At 37.0% G+C, this 19,899-nt stretch overlaps 1 protein-coding gene across 8 annotated transcripts; it reads right to left on the reverse strand.

Moving 5' to 3' along the window:
- Positions 1-1,242: 1,242 nt before the first annotated feature.
- LOC126768115 (CREB-binding protein) lies at positions 1,243-19,262 on the reverse strand. Of its 8 annotated transcripts, none has more exons than XM_050486014.1 (23): positions 18,674-19,262; positions 16,951-17,162; positions 15,850-16,045; positions 14,575-14,741; positions 13,411-13,785; positions 13,051-13,284; positions 12,690-12,828; positions 12,019-12,177; positions 11,439-11,761; positions 11,243-11,361; positions 10,559-11,123; positions 9,541-10,482; positions 9,280-9,437; positions 8,566-8,676; positions 8,112-8,430; positions 7,850-7,993; positions 7,261-7,734; positions 6,847-7,080; positions 5,959-6,759; positions 4,876-5,151; positions 4,125-4,301; positions 3,605-3,817; positions 1,243-2,844 (listed from the first exon to the last, which is right to left on the reverse strand). In XM_050486014.1, exons 1-23 carry the CDS (start codon positions 18,756-18,758, stop codon positions 2,398-2,400), a joined length of 6,870 nt encoding a protein of 2,289 aa, XP_050341971.1. In that variant the 5' UTR covers positions 18,759-19,262; the 3' UTR covers positions 1,243-2,397. The 8 variants fall into 8 exon arrangements, with proteins under 8 accessions (XP_050341971.1, XP_050341968.1, XP_050341970.1 ...); XM_050486011.1 differs by having other exon boundaries at positions 4,125-4,304; XM_050486013.1 differs by having other exon boundaries at positions 4,125-4,304; positions 16,951-17,159; positions 18,674-19,261.
- Between the last annotated feature and the right edge of the window lie 637 nt (positions 19,263-19,899).

Below are 19,899 nucleotides of genomic sequence, written 5' to 3' on the forward strand. Positions count from 1 at the left end.
AAATAATCGACCTAGCCGGGTTGCGGTGAGTGAAACTCAAATTACTTTTTCGCAAAAAGGACAAAGAAACTTTCCCTAATCAAACCTAATCGGGCGTCTGGGCCCATAACCTAATGAGAACTAGTATTAGATTATAGTTTTTCAGAGCTAGGCTAGGGAAATGTTAAATAAAAAGACGGAGCGTGGTTACAATGACAGACATTTTCTTTATATTAGAGAGTGACACTAAAGAGGTTTAGCGTCATTAAGTTCATATCTTCTTGCGGTGAAGGAAAATGTAGTATGGAAACCTGTGTTGGATGAAATTCTGCCAAATTCTGCCACCAACGTGCGGGAATAAGTTTCAAGCCTTCTTAACGGTTTTTCATTTATGCTTCTTAAAAGGAGGAGGGCTATTAAGAAGCGAAGATGAATGGAAGCGAATGGGCAAAAATCTCCCATAACATACTCAAAAATTAAAATGTCGATTGTCAACAATTTTTAAATAATTTTTTTTTAGTTGAAGAAAAAAAAAAAATGGTTTAATTATATATGTTTTTTATTAAGTAAGTTTTATATGATAAATAACATATAACAGTAGTAGTAAGTCAAAGCAATTATTGGCCAAAAACAGTGTTTCGCCTTTTTTTGTTCGAATAAAAACATTTTATCGATACGTAGAAGTTCTTAAAAATGTTATATCCAGAGTGGTTCTTAGTTGTGTTCTAAATGTAGATCATAGGTATTTCGTGTAGCTCGGCCACAAAATCAAAATACTCCTGCTTCGTCTTCCATAATGAAAAGATTTTTTGCTTCAACAAGTACTGGCGACATTACAAAAAAACCCTAATATACTATACCCTACTCGGTGGTAGACCACGTAAATATATTATAGTGTTTCATACTGATTATTTTCGACTGTTATTTCCTTTACTTGGAACATTCAATTCATAGCAATAAATAACTTTCATTTTCTTAATCTTGCATTTAGAATACTAATTATAATTGATGCTTGTGCTAAAACAAATGACAGCAGTGTTTATGTGAAAAAATGTTCATAAAATCTACATAAAGCTTTTTTGATTTATTTCTTCAATTGCCGACTTTGACTCAAACTATTTATTTTTCGTATTTGTTACGATGTTTGCTACTAAATATAATTGATATCACATTAAGTAGCCGATGGGCGAAAAATGTTTATTATCCTTTTAAACTACTTATTATTATATATTTACTCGCCTATTTATGAAATAAAACAAAACAAACTATTTGCATATTTATTATCAAAAAGCACTCTTTAAATTTTTTTTAAATCATAATTTTATATCAAAGTACACAAAAAATATGGGGCAGGGATTAAGGTTCATCACGCCTATGAAAATAAAGAAAACTTGAAAGGTTAAAAGAGTGTTGCTGTACACATCGTTACTAAAAAATTATATAAATTACTTTTAAAATCATAATGTCAGCATTTCTTTGTGACAGTAGGAAATCTGTATACTTTTTGCAGTAGACGATCATGGCTTAATCTCTATAATTATGAAATTAATAGACTTAACAGTTTCTATACATATTTTTAATTCAAAAATATTTATAAATGTTTAAATATTTCTAGTATTTTCAATATATTATATTAACATCACATAGTCAGTACGATAAAAAAAATCTATAGCATCACCACTCAGTTGCGGGTCTGCTTCTATTTTTAGATTAAAAAACTATAAATTCGCTTGGAGTAGATTTGTGTTAGATTGCGTCATAGATCTCCGCGTTTTATACCATTAAACTAGAGAATATATAAATAAATATATAAAAAAACATTACGAAATAATCAAATATATCCTTTTTTTCAATTAAAGATACCTGTATATGTTTTAGAAGGTTATTGACAACAATATGCCGGTTAAGAGGAACCAAACAATTGTAGTTGGTCACCCATTTGTGTTTGTTTATATTTTATCAACTTTTAGAATAAAGAAACTACTGAGAAGTGAGACATAACAAAACATTAGGTTTATGAGAAACAAAAATATAGTCTGATCAGGTTTACTACAGTTTTATACAATAAAGTAGGAAGTAGTAGGTTGTATTAGAACAGAAACAACAATTTATAATCATCACATAATTATATTATAAAATGATTTAATTACAATAAACAGAATAAGTATCATAATGTACCTACACTACGAACAACTTACATTACGCAAAAGCGGACAGGATGTACTCTTTCTCATATTTACATTTTGTACATTGAGCGCTCGATTCGTTCATCGTAATACTAAATACGTCCTTCGCGTCGCTAAACGATATCATCGACAATAAATAGTGCGGGGAAGGGGAGACGAGCGGGCGGCGGCACGCGCAGGCCGCGATAGCTTATATATTACAGGGCGACCGGGCGCGCCTCGGTTATGTACACTACAACTGCTCCACAAACTTGGTGAGTTGGTCCTGAGGAGTCATCGGCGGCAGCTGCTCGTCGGGCGGCGCGTGCGGGGCGGGCGGCGCGGGCGACTGCCGCATCATCAGCAGCTCCGAGGGCGTGGGCGGCCGCGGCGACGGCGTGGCGGGCGGCGACCGCTGCAGCACGCCGCCCACCGCTCCCACGCCGCCCACCGAGCCCACGCCGCCCACTCCGCCGCCGGGGAAGTACCGGGCGGCCAGCCTGGGCGCCGGGCCGCCGCCCGCGTATGCACCGCGCATACCCATCATGCCGCCACCGACGCCGCTTACGCCGCCGGCGGGCCCGCCCTGCTTGAACCAGCCTCCGGGCGCGCCTGCCGACATGCCGGACACACCGCCGACCCCACCGAGGCCGACGCCCGAGACGCCTCCGACGCCACCCACACCAGACACACCGCCGACCTGAATGTAGAAATAAAGCCGGTAATACACACTGGTTATTAAAAAACGATTATACAAACATTCAACATGCGCATTTTTTAAAAACCCTGGTTATTAGAAGACAGTTCTTGAAATATAATGTCAATCTATAGTAGTTAAACTCAAATCCAGCAAAAATTTTACTTAAGAATGTTTAAAAATAACGTGTTAGTCAATTTTTTTAATCCCTGTTCTTTTTTCTGTTTCCGACCAAACGCTAATGCAATAGTTTTGTTAATAAAAAATGATTTATAAATTTTTGATATATTTTGAATAAGTACATACATGTAAAAAAATATTATAAGTAACGATTTTTATGCAAAAAAATATGAATATTATTTTTTGGATCAATGACTCTTAAAGTCATGTGCTAACGAAACATAATTGAATAAAATTTAGTAGTTAGTTATTTGCTAGAAACATTGTAAATTATGATGCAAATTTAAGAACGTCTAAATATGTTTCGACAATAGCTGACATGCTATATAAAAATCAAAGTGAATTATATTAACAGTTATTTAATTGTCTAAATAATACAATCGATTAAAAAGTGTATTTATGCTACGACATCTTGTGTGTTGAGCTTATAACGCTAACGATACACAGCAATATAATTTATATTTAAAACAATACAATTAATCTAGTCTATTCAACAAATAAACTAACCTTAATATTCTACCCGAAATGCTGCGTGGCCCGTTTGTGTAAAGTTTGACTACTAGGGCGTGAACTGATAACTGACCTGTGACTGTTGAGGTAGCATCTGATGCATTTGTTGCAACCGCTGCTGTTGCTGCGGCTGCGACATCATATGCTGAATTTGTTGCGGCTGCTGCGGGACTCCGGTGCCGAGGCCTACGTTAACATTGCCCACGCCACCAACACCAACATTTCCAACGCCAACGTTGCCGACTGGGCCGACACCGCTGCCTGTTTGTTGCTGATTTTGGGCGTTCTGCGTAAATTATATATTTGTTTATTGGTAAATGTCATGAAATTTAATAAATTATTACAGATAAGGAAATATAATGATATATCTAAAGGGAATTATACTTTACCTAAAAATTAGATTTTTATAAGTTATAAACCATTTGGGTTTTAATTAAATGTAATAAACTTTCATATTAAAATATATCATTTAAAGTAATGGCCTAATATACATACATACATGGTAATATTTTATAACAAGCTCTTTCATTAAATTAAATACTAATTTTGAAAGTGAACTATGTATTTTTATCGTTGAGTTATTATTGTTTTACCTGTGCTCTTTGTTTGATAAAGGCTGCCATAAGAGGTGGATTTGATTTGAGTATCTGCAAGATTTCTTGCTGTTGATTGTGACTGGCGGGTGAGCGCAGCGTAGCCATGAGCTGCTGCAGCGCCTTTTGATGCATCGGTTGTTGTTGCTGTTGCTGCTGCTGCGGCGCACCCGCTCTCTGCTGGGATACCATTTGTAATTAGCAATATTTTTAACAAACACTTAACACATGACAAGAATTAAAACTGGAGCCATGACTCCACTTGTGGTAGGGCTTTGTGCAAGCTCGTCTGGGTAGGTATCACCAACTCATCAGATATTCTACCGCGAAACAGCAGTACTTGATATTGGTGTATTCCGGTTTGAAGGTTGAGTGAGCCAGTGTAATTACAAGCACAAGGGACACAAAGTCTTAATTCCCAAGGTTGGTGGCGCACTGGCGATGTGGGCGAGGGTGACATTTCTTACAATGCCAATATCTATGGACATTGGTGACCACTTACGATCAGGTGGCCCATATGCTAGTTCGCCTTCCTTTACTATAAAAACAAATGTTATTTCAAATACATGCTATAGAGATCAATGCAGAGTCAAATTACAGCTACAAATTACATAAAATTGCAAAATCTTTCCAATCATTGTATATTCTTAATTATTCAAATTTTTTTTTTGATTAACACAACAAAGTTTACACATTCTGTATATTGTTGACCTTAAAGTATAAATATGAAGCAGAGCAGACGACATCACACCTGTATGGCAGAGGGCGCGTGCTGCGCATGCGGCGCGTGCTGCGCGTGGTGCTGCAGCGGCGCATGCTGCGCGAGCGGCGCGGGCGCGTGGTGGGGCAGGCGGTGGTGCGGCGCGTGGTGCAGCGGCGGCGGCGTGCGGTACCGCGCGCCCCAGTCGGCGCCGCGCACGGCGGCTGCGCCCACTCCCAGCCCCACTCCGCCCACACCGCCGGGTGGGCCCATCGCCGCCTGCTTGCCGTATGAAGGTGTTTGTTGTCGCGCAGCCTCCTCCTGGACCTGTTGCGATATCACCGCCTTAAAAAAATTTTCTAACGATCCGTTCTAAACGCATTGAAAAGGTTCATGTATTTCAAAAGGAGTTTCAATTCAAAGGAGAATGACCCAAAGTGGTCCAAATATCTACCACTAACGAAACCTATGCTGAGTCCACTAAACAGAGTAACTTTTAGTATGAGACAAAAAATAAATAAACTGTCAGTAAAAGTTATATCTATATGAAAAATAATAATAATTTAACTTTTTTTGCTTCCCTATTTATTTAATTCCATTTTAATTGTGCACAGGTAGCTACTCTATGCCGCGCTATTTATAATTCATCGATATCCCGTGCAAATTGAAGATAACACTATTTTTATCCTTTTTGAACTTAGCAAATAATGCGCTAGAGCACTAACTCAACCAGTTTTTACCTTAGTACCTAGAGTAGTACCAGGTCCCCAATTATCGGGTACTACTTTAAATAGGCGTTGTGTTTACTTTCTTCCGGGCCTTTGATCAAATCTATTTCAGCGAAAACCAACACTGGACCCCAAGCGGCATGACATAACATGCATAGTTTAGTTCAAAATGTGCGATGAACAATTATATTTAAAGATATTTTTCGCATAAAATATCTAAAAAAAAACATGAATTTTCATTCAGTTATACCTTTTTAGTGACTGCATATTTTTTTTTGCGTTCTGGTTATAATGACTCGATATTTAGTAGACTATTTTTTTATATAGGTCTCGTTAGTGGTTGACATTTGGACCAAGGTTCATACATTGTTGATCATTCACCTCTATTATGAACCCTAGTAAGTACCTGCTGAAGCGCCTTCTGCACGTTGTGCGGTAGCGCGTGCGCCGCGGGCTTGGCGGGCGGCGGGGACGCTAGCGCCGGCGCGGGCTGCGGGGGAGGCGAAGCCGCGCCCGTCGCGCCACCGCGAGTGTTCATGGCCGCCATACGTCGCCGCAGCAACTGCTGCTGTTGTACGCGTTGCTGAACCTGCTGCTGCTTTAACTTTTGCTTTATACTGCTGCAGAACGGTACCGAGCACTTCGTCTCCTGACAGTGTTTCGCATGGTAGCAGCACAATGCAATGAGTTGCTTGCAGATTGCACAGTCTCCCTTGGTCTTGCGCTTGCAGACCTTGGTGTGCGCGACCACTCGCTTCATCTTCTGGCACGATGGCAGGCGACAGTTGGCGTCGCGACACTGACAAGCGTGTACCAGGGACTGGATGCAGCGTTGAATAGACAACTTGCGCGCCTCCTGAGGGTTAGCCTGCTTCATGTCGCCTGGTGATGAGCTCACGTCTAAATCTAGGCCAAGCTTCTCCATCTTGTGTGGGTGACCCTCCTTGTCATAGCAGGGCACGCAAAGGTCAAAGTCATCGCAAACGGTGCAATGGTACCTCGTCTCAACGTGAGATTTACAACTATTGCATGTATATACGAATTTGTCTTGGCCTTGGTTATGGAGTTCATAAAGCATGCTAAGTGTGGAAAATCTCGCCCTCCGCGTCGATGAGAATTCGTAGTGACGATCTCGGGCCATTGTCAGGAACGCGTCACGACCGTCCATCAGGTCGCAATTTACTAATGGATCTGGGTCTTGAATTGGCTGTGAATAAGAAATTGGATTATAAAAAAAATTGTCTATTGACTAATTATTAGAAATCTTGTAAAAAAGTTAACTTTAACTACTCACAGCTAAGCTAGCGGCAGATTGTGCGGAATGTAGCCTAATAACGAAGAAGACTTCTTTGTGCTTCTCCATTGTTGCAAAAATTTTTGCACTGAGATCACTGCCTTGTTGCTGATCGCTCTGTTTCTTACTATTCTTTCTTTGGGCAGCCTTGGACTTGTTTGATTTCTTAGCTTTCTTCTGTCCTTTTTTCTTGCCATCAGGACCTTGTTCATTTTCTTCGGAAGACTGGAATATCTAAAATCATGTTAGAAATATTCTCTCACATCGCAATTCCCGTTGATATGATGTTAATGGGATTAAATTTTGCGAGAATGTGAATATCAAAAATGATTTATGTATGAAATTATAAAATCAAGGGTATAAAATTAAATAATTTCTAAATTAAATGGTTAAATGTATACGAATTATACTGACCACTGCCTCAGCGGCTTCAGCTTGCTTTCTCTTTTCTTCCTCTTCTTGATCTAATTCTTTGATAGACTCTTCCAGAACATTGGGCCAGAAATCCCCCTCAAAATAAGGCAGTTCAGCAGCTGACGAGATATTGTCCTCCATTGCTTGCTTAAGAATATCTTTGTAATCTAAAATTATCCTTTCTATAATACCCTTGTCTAACATTTTTTTGTACCACTCTTGTAACCTTTTAGGCTTGGGTATTTTCTGTTCGGGCGGATGGCAGTGAAAAATGTAGTCGTCACCCTCAGAAGGGGGGCAAGCCCAGATATGGGCCATCGTGTAACCCAATTGCTTAGCGTAATCCAAATATCCTAATAAAATCTCGTGATACACAGCAGTCCTATACTGCCTTGGTTGGAAGAAATGTACTGAATCTAGATATGCTATATAAACTCGCCTCGTATTAGGCGATGGACTTTCGCTACCATACTCCTGAAAAATATTTACATAATATTAAAAACGATACATGTTTATTTTAAACAAATGTTTAAACTTACTCTAAAAATATATGCATATTTTATACAGAAGAGAGTAACAAGGTACATACCTGCACATGCATTCCAAAGAAACAAATATCAGTTCCATCAACTTCCTCAAATGCAAATAACGCTTTAGCCCGATACGGGAATTCGGCGCACAACTCTCCAGATTCTACGAATCTCGATCTCATTCCCGGCTTCACCTCGACCATCTGCAAACATTTTAGTTTAGAGTATGGTATTTTATTTAATATTTTATTTACCACTACTTCTTATTTAAATAAGTTTATAGAAAAAACTAAATTGCTTTTTATAAAATATTGTTTTTACCTTATCGGACGATGCGACAACCCTGATATGCACTTCACCAGCGCCAGCCTCTTTTTTTTTAAGGAAATTATTAACTCGGGTTTCAATATAAATTCCAAGCTTAGAAGTAGGCAGTTTCTTAGAACTAAATTTGTTCTCTTTCCGCTTCGCCCCTTTTTTCTTCAAACAGTTATCACAGCAAAAGCCTTGAGGCCATATTTGGTCATGGTGCAACACACATATTTGATGCTGCTTCCTACCACAGTCCATGCAAAGCACAAACGGTTCTTGCTCCAAATGGTCATTTTTCATCTCTTTGAATTGATCTTTTTTGATAGCTCTGCAATAAAATAAGGCAAAAGCTTTTATACCTAATCGAAGTTTTTTAACTATGTTAATGGCATTTATAAATCATTTTTTAAATAAGTGTATACAAAAATTGTAAACATAATAATAATAAGAGAACTTTACTTACGTCTGGGGCTGCAGCGGGTCGTCGCCGAGCGTGACAGTGTCTCCCTGGATGTCGTTGAAGCACTTCTGGCAGAAGGTGTATCTATCGGACACAACCCCATACGCTTTTAGACTTTAGTTCATAACAGTCCGAGCGAGTGATGAAGCGTGACAGGAACGTTTGTGTGCAGGCAAGGGCGTGCGTGGGCGAAAACAAATTAGTAAGCAATAAGAACATAAAAAGGAATTAGTACAGATCCCATGGATGGAGTAATACTGGTATTAGGTTTTGTGTAATCACATATGAATATCTATAATGTACAGTGGCATTTTCTTACTAAAGAAAAAAATCATGTACTGATAGCATAAAACAAAGAATAAACAAAACTACATTAATATGTAGCTATCTATGCTATATTACCAGACTACAAAAGCGACAGATAGGTGTATGCAATGGGAGTAAATTGATAAGGATTTTTATACTTTAGTTTAGGAGGTATTAATGGTATTTATAAAACATTACATATATGTTTAATGGTCAACACAAACAGTGCAATGTTATGCCATTTTGATGGTTAGTTAAAATAGTTTGTCACGTTTTTCTCAAATTTTCATCCGAAAAAAACATAGAATGATTATGACATTAAAAGGAAATATCGAAGCTTACAACATATAAATACAGTTAAAATCAATGTATTTCATGTATAAAATGATTAGCTAAATAATTTCTACTAACCTGTTTTGATAACTGAAGTATTTAGCGTCACGAGGAATTGTGCAGAGCTGTTTGCCATAACAGCATAGCACTTGTGGGTTGAATGTGTACTTGCGCCCGCAACAGTATCCCAGACTTTGCATTACGGGATCTATTTCTACTTCAAATACTTCTGACAACTACGAAAGAATATATATAATTAGGTTAGTTAAACAATACAGTATATGATTATTCATATTATATTCTTTATTACAGTCAAAAAGATTTTTTTTCCATAATTACCTTAGTACAATATCTATAGACACGCGAATTCTTGCGGTTGTAAAGCCAGGCGTTTTCGAACATAAGCCAGACGTCATCGACATACTCCCATGGATCTTTGTACTGGCCACGGTCGAGCTTCATCTTAATTGTGGAGAGATCTATTGGTTTAGTCACGATGTCGAAGTAGTCTGGAATGCCGAGGGCTTGCGCGTCCACAGGCTGGCGGAAAGGCAGCGACTCAGGGTCGAGGCGGAACAGCTTCTCAAGCGTCGGAAGTAACGCCTGTCGCAGCTCTTCTGGCTTGAACACGAACGTCTTTTTGGGCCCGCGATCGGACGACGCAGCGTCCGCGCCCGTTGGAGTTTCTGGCGGCTCCTCCTTGATTTCGCGTTTAATCTCTCGCTTGATTTCCTGCTTCAAGAAGGGGTCTGGCCTGTCGAGGCCCGAATCTTTATCGCGGGGTGTCTCGTCGCGCATACCTTTCCCGCCACAGTCGGGATCTTCGGGTTCCTCTTTGACTCGCACGTCGTCGGAATCACGCTTCACATCGGGCGGGCTGTCTTCGGCGGCCTGCAGCGCCGCCATTTGCGCGGAGATAGGCGCGGCGGCAGAGGGAGGACGCGAAGCGGGCCGCGGGTCGGGCGCGGGGCTGGCGTGCGCGAGCGGCGTGGCGGGCGTGGCGACGCCGCCCACGCCGCCCGCCCCGCCGGCCGGGGACGCGGCGCCCGTCTCGTTACGAAACGCGGCGTGGTTCATGAAGGGACTAGCGACGGGCCCACCGCCGAGACGCACCTTCGCTTCTGCCGCGCCGTGCCCGGGCGACGCGAGCGTTGCGGGGCCGTTACTTTGTAGTGGATATTGCGGCACCGGTGACGTCATTGGCTGTCCGAAAGGTGACATCCCGGGGTTACTGACACTACCGACGCCTCCTACGCTTCCACCGTTCGGTGTTTGAGGCATCTAAAGGAAAACAGTTAATAGATGAGTCACATTACTGCGCAAAAAAAGCTCTAATTTTGAACAAAGTGATAAATACCTGGTTGGGGCTAGGTCCAGGTGGGCCTACTAAATTTGACTGGTACGTCATACGGTTGCCTTGCATAGTGAGTGGCATGCCAGGCGAGGGGATACTGCGCATTGTGGGTAACCCAGGCTGAGGGGGCAAGTTGGGCCTACCAACGCCGCTTCCTACTCCCACTCCCACTCCAACTCCTCCGACCCCAACTCCTACACCCACGCCAGGTGCTGTAGGCCTAACGCCACCCATGACTCCACCTAGTACTCCTCCAGGTTGTTGTTGTTGTTGTTGTTGTTGTTGCTGCTGCTGCTGCTGCTGCTGCTGTTGTTGTTGTTGTTGAAGTTGATTTTGTTGTTGTTGCTGTGCTTGTAACTGCTGTTGTTGCTCTTTTCGCTTTTGCCGTTTTTCTTCCAATTCTTTTTGTATTTTATATATTTTCTCGGCTAGCAAATGGTAGTATTCAGACCGCGTGCTAGCCATTTCATACATATCACCTTCTACTTTTCTCGCGTACGCAACTAGATTATGCATTCTTTTATCTTGCATGGCTGTTGGGTCTGGTGTAGGAAAAATGGCTTGCACCCTGTGTGTAAAACGATTAAAAAAATGTGAGTTATGTATATTTGTGTTGCGTAAAAACGTAGTAAATAAATAAATTATGATATAAAATCAGACAAAAAGTACACAAAATCTAAAACTTACAGTTTATGAACAAGGTGGTTTCTGAGATCAGGTGTTATAGACTGGTGCCATTCTTTCGTTCCAGAAACGGGGTTGGCTGTGACAGGTCCTCCTGGTAGTTGTAGAGTTCCCGTGCCCATCTAGTAAAAATATTGGAAATGTTGTGAAGAAAGTATAAAAATAATAAAAAATATTAACAAAAGAAAGTGTAACTTACAAGTTGCTGCTGCTGTGATTGTTGTTGTAAGTCAGATTGAGATTGGTGCGCGAAGAGTTGTTGCATAGGCTGCTGCTGTGGCAGCACGTCGGAAAGCGAGGGCGGACGCGGTGCAGTCATACGGGGGAGTGGTGCACGCGCAAAGCCGCCCACCATGCCCGCCACCGACGTGGGGCACGCGATACCAAGAGCTTCGTATGCACGTTTCATGTCCGCACCCGCGCCGCCGCCCACCGAGCCGACACCGACACCTCCCACTCCACCCACTGAACCTACTCCACCGACGGCATTACCAGATTGAGCCGATGCCGATGATACTCCACCTGGATAGATTGCTTCATAAGTTTGTTTACTCAGACTAATAAATAAACACCATATTTTCTAATATTATATAAACAAAAAATAACATATAATAACAATAAGATGTTATTTATTAGGCACCATGTTTTAGTACACAATATAAAATAGTAGTCTCAAACAAGTTTTTTGATAGTTTTAGAGAAGATTATATATTTTACTAGTTTTAGAGATATAATTGATGTAAAAACCCCAAAAGACCTGGTAGTTGTGCGACACTTACCGGCCAGTGGGTTGACTGTGGGGAGTGCGTTGGGTGCGGGCGCGGACGCCACGTTAACACTGATGGAACCAACGCCCACACCCACGCCGACACCTCCGCCTGCCGTGCCCACGCTGCCCACCGAGCCAACGCCCGTGCTCGAATGAGAAACGGCCGCCGCTGGACAAATACGCTCAAATGTAACATGTATTATTACTTACCCATTTATATATTTTCGTGACGTTTAAAATATGTCAGATACTTTATCATACAACCATTACTTGTTTAATTAATAATTCCCAATGAATATTATGAATTTATTAGCAATATTATATCCGAATTTAAGGTATTTTATTTTATTGATGCTCTGGCAGAATTAGTTATAAATGAATAAAAGTGTACTTTGTTTATTTTTAATATTATTTGTCTTGACTGAATGAGTATAAAGATTAGTTCAAGTATTGTGTAGTAACTGAAGAAGTATATGACTTTTTTTTTTTAAACCCTGAACAAAACCAAACTGGCACATTTTCTAGTATAGGAATATATTTAAGAAGATTCCATGACTTGTTACAAGCTGTTTTATAATGAAGTAAAGAGCAAAAATTAATTTACATTCCTTACACATATGTTAAAATGTTAGTCAATATATGTTAGTGTAATTAACACACAAAAATCGTTAAAACACTTACCATTCATGGGGTTAGTCCTAGTCCTATCAGCTTGCTTAAGGGGCAAACAAACAGGACAGTCATTCTTTATACAATGTTTCCAATGGTTAATGATTTGTCGTGATGATGAACAGTGCGGTACGCCACAATTTTTTCCCGCCTGAAAATAAAAATGTCATTACTCAAATTACAGGATGTGTAACAAACAATATACATATGCATACAATTTACATACATTATGCAATTAATTTTTAAACATATGCTTCAAACCTAATTATAATAAAAAATATATGGGTCGAATATAGAACCTCCTCAATTTTTTTTTATTTGCAAATATTTTATTATTAAGACAAAAATAGTGGCAGAAACCAGTAAGACTAACCTGACATGACATCATATGGTTAAGCACACTCTTCATGGTCTTGCAGTGCGGTAACGTACACTGCCACGTCTCGCCATTCGATTGGCTCTCACGTCGCTGACACTTGTGCGCGTGCAATAGCAGTACAAGTTGCTGCTGAATTAATTTTCGCTTCTCGGGGTCGGCAATCGAGCCCGTATTTGGTTGCTGTGTGGGCTGCGACGACGCCGATTGCGTTGCCGCTTGAGGTTGTGACTGTTATACATTCAATATTGAAATGTTAATTATTATAAGACAAAAAAAAACATATTTTGTATTTATCGGTAAGTCGTCATTATGTTCGTAAATTTTGATTAGATCCAAGAATATTTAACATCTCACCTGTCCGCCGGCGGGCGCTCCGGGAGTCTGCGGAGAAGGTGCGGGCGGAACGGCTTGTGCGGCTCCACCTCCGGCTTCAGGCGGCGGACCGAAGCGCACGCCGGCCGCCCGCTGCGCCGCTCCGCCAGCCGCAGGCTGCCCGTAGGCGGGGTGGTAGGGCGCGAGCGGGTGCCCTCCACCGCCGGGCGCACCCATGCGCGCATGGGCGCCGTGAGCTGCGTGCGCGCCGTGCGCCGCGTGCCCCCCGTGCGCGGCGTGGGAAGCGTGCGCACCGTGCGTAAGTCCACCGCGCATGCTAGGCGCTTGCATACCCACGCCTACTCCCACACCACCTACTCCTCCCACTCTACCTCCGAGAGGGCCGTTCTGCATTGCCTGTGAAAAACAATTCTATAAATGTACATGGGTGTGTACTGTGTGTTCTTGTGTGTATTAAAGTAATGTATGTTACTTATACTAAATACAGATAAAAAATTTATACTTAAAGAAGGTAACCATATTAAAGTTTTGTTTTACATTCAGATTTGACTAAGGGGTGTACAACATAATAAGCATACTTGAATAAAGAATATTTTGATTTTGTAATAATAAAATTTTGTTGTAATATAATAAATTGTAATAGATACAATTATATAAATATTATGATATCTGTAGTGTCTTATTATGTTAATAGAATTTTGTTGCAAACCATATACAATTAAATTTACTTTCATTTTAAAAATTATTTTTATAGTATTGTGAATTCAAAATACACATAGACATATAAAGTAAATAAGGAAACAGATTTTTTTTCTTCGCTATTGTTTAATGTAAGTGAATATTAGAATATAATGCCATTATACATATACAGATCCCATGTTAACTTTCAGAGATTGAGCCAATTAAATATTTCACTAAGAAATTTCTCAAAAATTATTCCATATTTCTCGACTCATGTTTTTTTTAATATCTAAGAAATCTAGTTGAATACGAATTTAAGACTTTTGAAAGTTAACAATTTAAGGTTTGAATAATGTCAGGAAAAAGGGCTGGGCTTCTTAGATATATGTGTAGGTTTATTTACAAACAATAGAAACATATATTTTTTACGTAATAAATTTTATATAAAATAAATTTGATATCTTTTGAGGTTTTAAATATATTTATAAAAAAAATTTAACAAACCTGTGCATGAGGATGGTGGGGCGGCGTCCCGTGGTGGTTGTTGCCCATCAGCGTCGGCAGCTGCTTGTTCACATTGTTGATAATGCCACCGCCGAGCATGTTTGGGCCTGTCATGTTACTATTCGTCACTACCATATTACCACCCACGTTCGCTACATTCATCCCACCTGTGGGAAAAAAAAAAATCTTAATTACAAAAAAAAAATAATTAAAATGATAATTAATGTTACCGCTACTTATAAAATTATTAATATATAGAAGATTTCTTGTTTTGTTTTAATGGATATGACATTTTTTTGTAGACTATACATTATTTTGTAGACCATTCATTCATGTCAGAGTTTTGCTTCTTAACAGTACAAATTTCTAATGAGTTATAAAATGATCTAATATGACGTGCGCTCTATTATCTTAAAGTTAATAAATATCACATGGACAAATCTACTTGCACTTTGTATTTCTCCATATTTGAAGCCATTTATCGTCTTTACTACTTCAGAATTTATGTTTCTTGTTATTTACATAGTTCCTTTGCTAATGTAGCAATGGTAATGTCTAGTGTTGTTTTTAAATTGACTGCATAAATAATGTAAAGAATTGGTCCCAAAACTGACCCTTGTGACATTCCAGCCAACTATACAACAATAAAAATAGCTGTGGTGGTGTTGCTTAACATAATGAAGCGGATATATGTTAGATACCAATCTATATTTTAAATTAAAAGGCCTTGTAGACTTTTTAAATGCTACAATCCAAATTGAAATTGATAATCTATTATATGTTTATATATTGTAAATATATTTATAGTTTTATTTTGTTAAGTAATAAGAGTAATAGAATGTTATATTTAAAAAGTATGTATATATCTAAATTATACAATATAACAGACTAGCTGTAATTTTAAAAATAACTTAAAATTGTAATTTATTGAAATATATACTTAAAAAAATTCATTTATTAACTTTTAATAAAACATTGGAGAGAAAAGATGATTTTGAATGTAGTTTGAGATCATAAATATAGTTGATTAAAAATTTTTTATGAATGTAACACATAAGTTAAAGCAATGAATAAAACACAACTGTTTACAAAATTAAATTGACAGGTAATATTTATTGTTTTTGATTATACTGTTAAATTCACCTTAAGCTATCTCTTTTCATTTTGACTGACTTTTATAACACTTTCTGATGTAAAAAAACAAGAGCTCTATAAAAATGTATTTTGGTTCTTATAAAAAATTATGTGATCTTTGTCTGATCACACAACACTTACCTTGAATGGAGCTCATCGGCATAGAAGAGTGGAGTTGGTTTGGATGACTCGTATTTGGTATAAGTTGCTGAAGCATACCACCCATTAAGTCTTTGGATACAGACACATTGGGCGGTGATTGTAAGTTAGGACTCTTACTTCCTAAACTACTCAATCCTAAAGGGTTATTGTGGCCTACTAAGCCACCCTTGTTGCCCTGTGAAAAGACCAGCAAACGACATAACACATTATTAGTTTTAATTATTTCAGGCCATATAAAAATAACATTAAATCAAAAACTTATGTGGCTATATATCATCTAGTATGTTATTATGGTGGATAAACTTATATAAATATGTAGTTCACAAAGCTTTTCTGTTTCAAATGATAAAACATATGAAGCAAGTAGTAAAGTAACATTTACATATATATATTTTTTGTATATATACATTTAAATACAAATAGTATTTTAATCAAAGCAACATAAAATGAGGCAAATTTTGTATCTTAGTTTTGTTTCAAAAACTGTTACATTATTAGATTAAGCATCAATAAAATGAATGAGGCATATCCATTTAAGAATCGGTAAGAACTATAAAATATTTTTTGAAAATAACATGACACATGGCAAAGTTGTACAAAATTAAAGAGTGAAATATACATCCATTCACACGAAAATAGCAATTTCAAAATTACTATGCACATTATTAAAAGTTAAAAATGGGTCAAAAATTAGGTCAAACATATTGTCAATATGACAATTCTAGTAATAATTATTTATTTTTTAATTAAACTACTGTGATGATAACCTATACTTGTTCTAAATGTCCTAATATTAATATGTATTGACAAAACATTGAATTTTTTTTATCACATAGCTCTTTTTTTCACAAAGAATTTAGTTTAGAAATCAAAAAATTAAAATTATTTCTTTGATAATACTTTATTTAGAAGTATTTTGTTGTTATTATCAATATTAAATAAAAAATTTATATAACAAAAATAAAATTGTATACTAAATGTATCATATCATTATTATTCTAATGTTCTTTCATAAAATTAAAAGATAACAATGTCAAAGGGTTTTTCCAACAGATTAAAACATCAGTCCCAGGTACTCACTTGTTGAATAAGGTGATTGTTAATTTGTCTCTGCATGGCAGCAGTCGGATCGTCTCCGTTAAGCTGCTGCTGGCCCATTTGTCCCCCAGGGCCGGGTCCTTGCGCCGGGGGCTTTGGACCTGTGACACCAGGTTGTTCACCCCATGAGCCCATCAACTCATCAGGGAGATCCTTTTCAAGGTCGAACATATCCAGGTTAGAAAACCCATCTACTGAAACCAATTATATGTGTTTGTAACACTTAGCTATTGGCACATGGATAATATTGTAATAACATATTAAATATAATAATAATCTATTAAGTTTAAATTTAACTTGTTGAAAGCCAAGCATACTCACTTTAATTTTATACCAAATAAATAAAAAATAAGATTTATTAAATTCACATATTATATATGTACACGAAAAGTGTATCTGAAAATTAGATACCAATTCATCGTAAAATCGCAAGAAACAAGAATTGCCCAAGATAAACAATAATAATCAAATGAAGAGAAACAATTTTATAGTGTCATTAGTAGTTTCAATTGAAAATAAATAATAATATAACAGACATAAGCTTTTATTGAGACTATTTTTTCATTATAAATCAGTTGTAAATATAAAACAAAATAGTTATAATAAACAACTAAACATGTTAATGTTATACAATAAAATCAATTTTTAAATACATTCATATAATTAAAAGTAAATTTGGCATATAAAATGTATTTTAATTTCATTAAAAATACTATTTAAATAAATATTATTATTATTATTACTAATATTTTGTCATACATCAGGCAAATATGTTACCATGACAGATATTTAGTAGTATTTAACATAAATATAAATTAAACTTATTATTCCTTACTATATGGTTTTAACTTTATGATGTTTTAAATAAAAATATATAAAATTAAACCAAATTATTTCTAGAAATACAATTTTATGAAAGGTAATACGAAACGAAAATTTAACTATATATATTTACAATTTTTTCATAAAAACATTTTAAACAATTAAAAAAAAGCATCCAAATATATATAGCAAATTTTTTATATCATGTGTTTATATGTACACATGTCAAGCACCATATATTAGATTATTTAAAAAAACACAAATTGAATAATTCACTGTTAATTCCTTTGGGTTATAATCATAAAATTTAAATGTAGGTCACTCCATTATTTTGAATAATTGTCATTATCAAGTTTAATGTATAAAACAAACTTTCCTTTTAATTATTTAATAAATAGAAGCTTTGATGAAATTAGTTATTTTATTGATCACAGTACAGTATATTATATATAAAACTTATTAGAATTAAAACTAATCATGACACCATCTACAAATTCGGCAATGTTTAAATCCAAGAGAAATATTTACATGTTAAATATTTTTCTAATATCGTTGCTTTTTTAATCTCTAACTGTTCATTTATTACCAAAACTTTTTTCGATGCGACTTGAAATAACATTTTGTTTCGTACTGTCTAATTTGTTATCGAAGTGTTGAAATATTTTGTAATAACACAAAAATAATTATTAAAGGTACAATAAACCTAAACAATAATAAAAACCACATTTTCCCAGTTAATTTAGCTCAAGAAACAATAATACGACGCAAAACTTGGAGGGCGCTAACAAGAGCGACGGCAAAATGTCAAAAATCTCAGTAATATAATAATGACAGAAGGGTGCTCGAAACTTAAGAAACTTGTAAAATAAGAAAAAGTACTCACCTGCGGTGTCCGAGGGACCCTGGAAAGGGTCCCGGATCATCTTAGCCCGCTTATTAGGCGGCTCATCCACATGATGATCGGCCATGGCTCTGTTTACTAAACGTAAGCCGTCGTGAATATTTCGGCCCGCCGATTCAAATAACACATTTATGTCTTATATCTTTAAGAAATAACATTTTAAAGCGATTTGTCATCCATCATAACGTAATTCACCCACATCCCGATCGTTCGATGTCTCTCGGACCATTGAAGGCACATATTAAAATTTCTCACTCAAGTATTCGCCATTACAAAGCTCCGAATCGAAGAGCTACACAGACCCTCTCACCATCTTCCGACGGAACTAGCACAATAAATGAAAACAATATCACCAGATTTTGCTACTTTATGGAACTTATTTTACCGATCGAACTACACGATTTCACTTAACACTTTAAAATATACGGAATGGTACAGTTTATGATTAAATGATGTAAGAAAAAACAGAAAATTTACACGACAAATTCCGAAATACTTCTCAGTCTCTCCAGCGCAAAATGGCGGCTGTTGATGAAAACTTTTTCTACGCTTGTCAGAAAATGTCGGCCTATAAAGAGACAAAGGCTTGTGATTGGTCCTCAAATACCACGTGACTGCCGGAAGTGCCGACTTGACGCAGGATCGGTCCAATTATTCTGACGTCAACGCGTTCAGAACCGAATAGAAACGAAGTTAACCGATGAGTTTTCTGCTTAATTTTAAAAACTAAACAAATTTATTTATAGTTAATTTTACTTTTAAGAGAACATTAATACATTAAAAATATAAACTTTATTCATTTTGTTTCTTATTTGATATAAAAATATGAGGTAAATAAGTTATTTTTTAACTTAATTTAAAATTTCCCTCCAATATCGGGAGGGGTCATCATCAATACGACGTGTATCTAGATCTATGGTCTCTAGGTCATCATAGAGAAAATAAAACTTTCTATTATTAATTTTATTACAAATTACTATTCTTAAATTAACTAAAGAAATAAAAACATATGTAGAGACAAGAAATTTACAGTAATAATATTTAATATAATGTATAAATAATATTAACTCTATTATTATTTATATATTACTTTTACTGCTAGTATTTATTTTTATTAAATAACTATAAGGACTTTAATAACGAAAATTTCCGTGCAAAACTAATGGGATATTACTGTTAACATTATTAATGTTAACACAATATATGCC

Source organism: Nymphalis io, chromosome 4 (assembly GCF_905147045.1).
Source record: "Nymphalis io chromosome 4, ilAglIoxx1.1, whole genome shotgun sequence".
Lineage (NCBI taxonomy): Eukaryota > Metazoa > Arthropoda > Insecta > Lepidoptera > Nymphalidae > Nymphalis > Nymphalis io.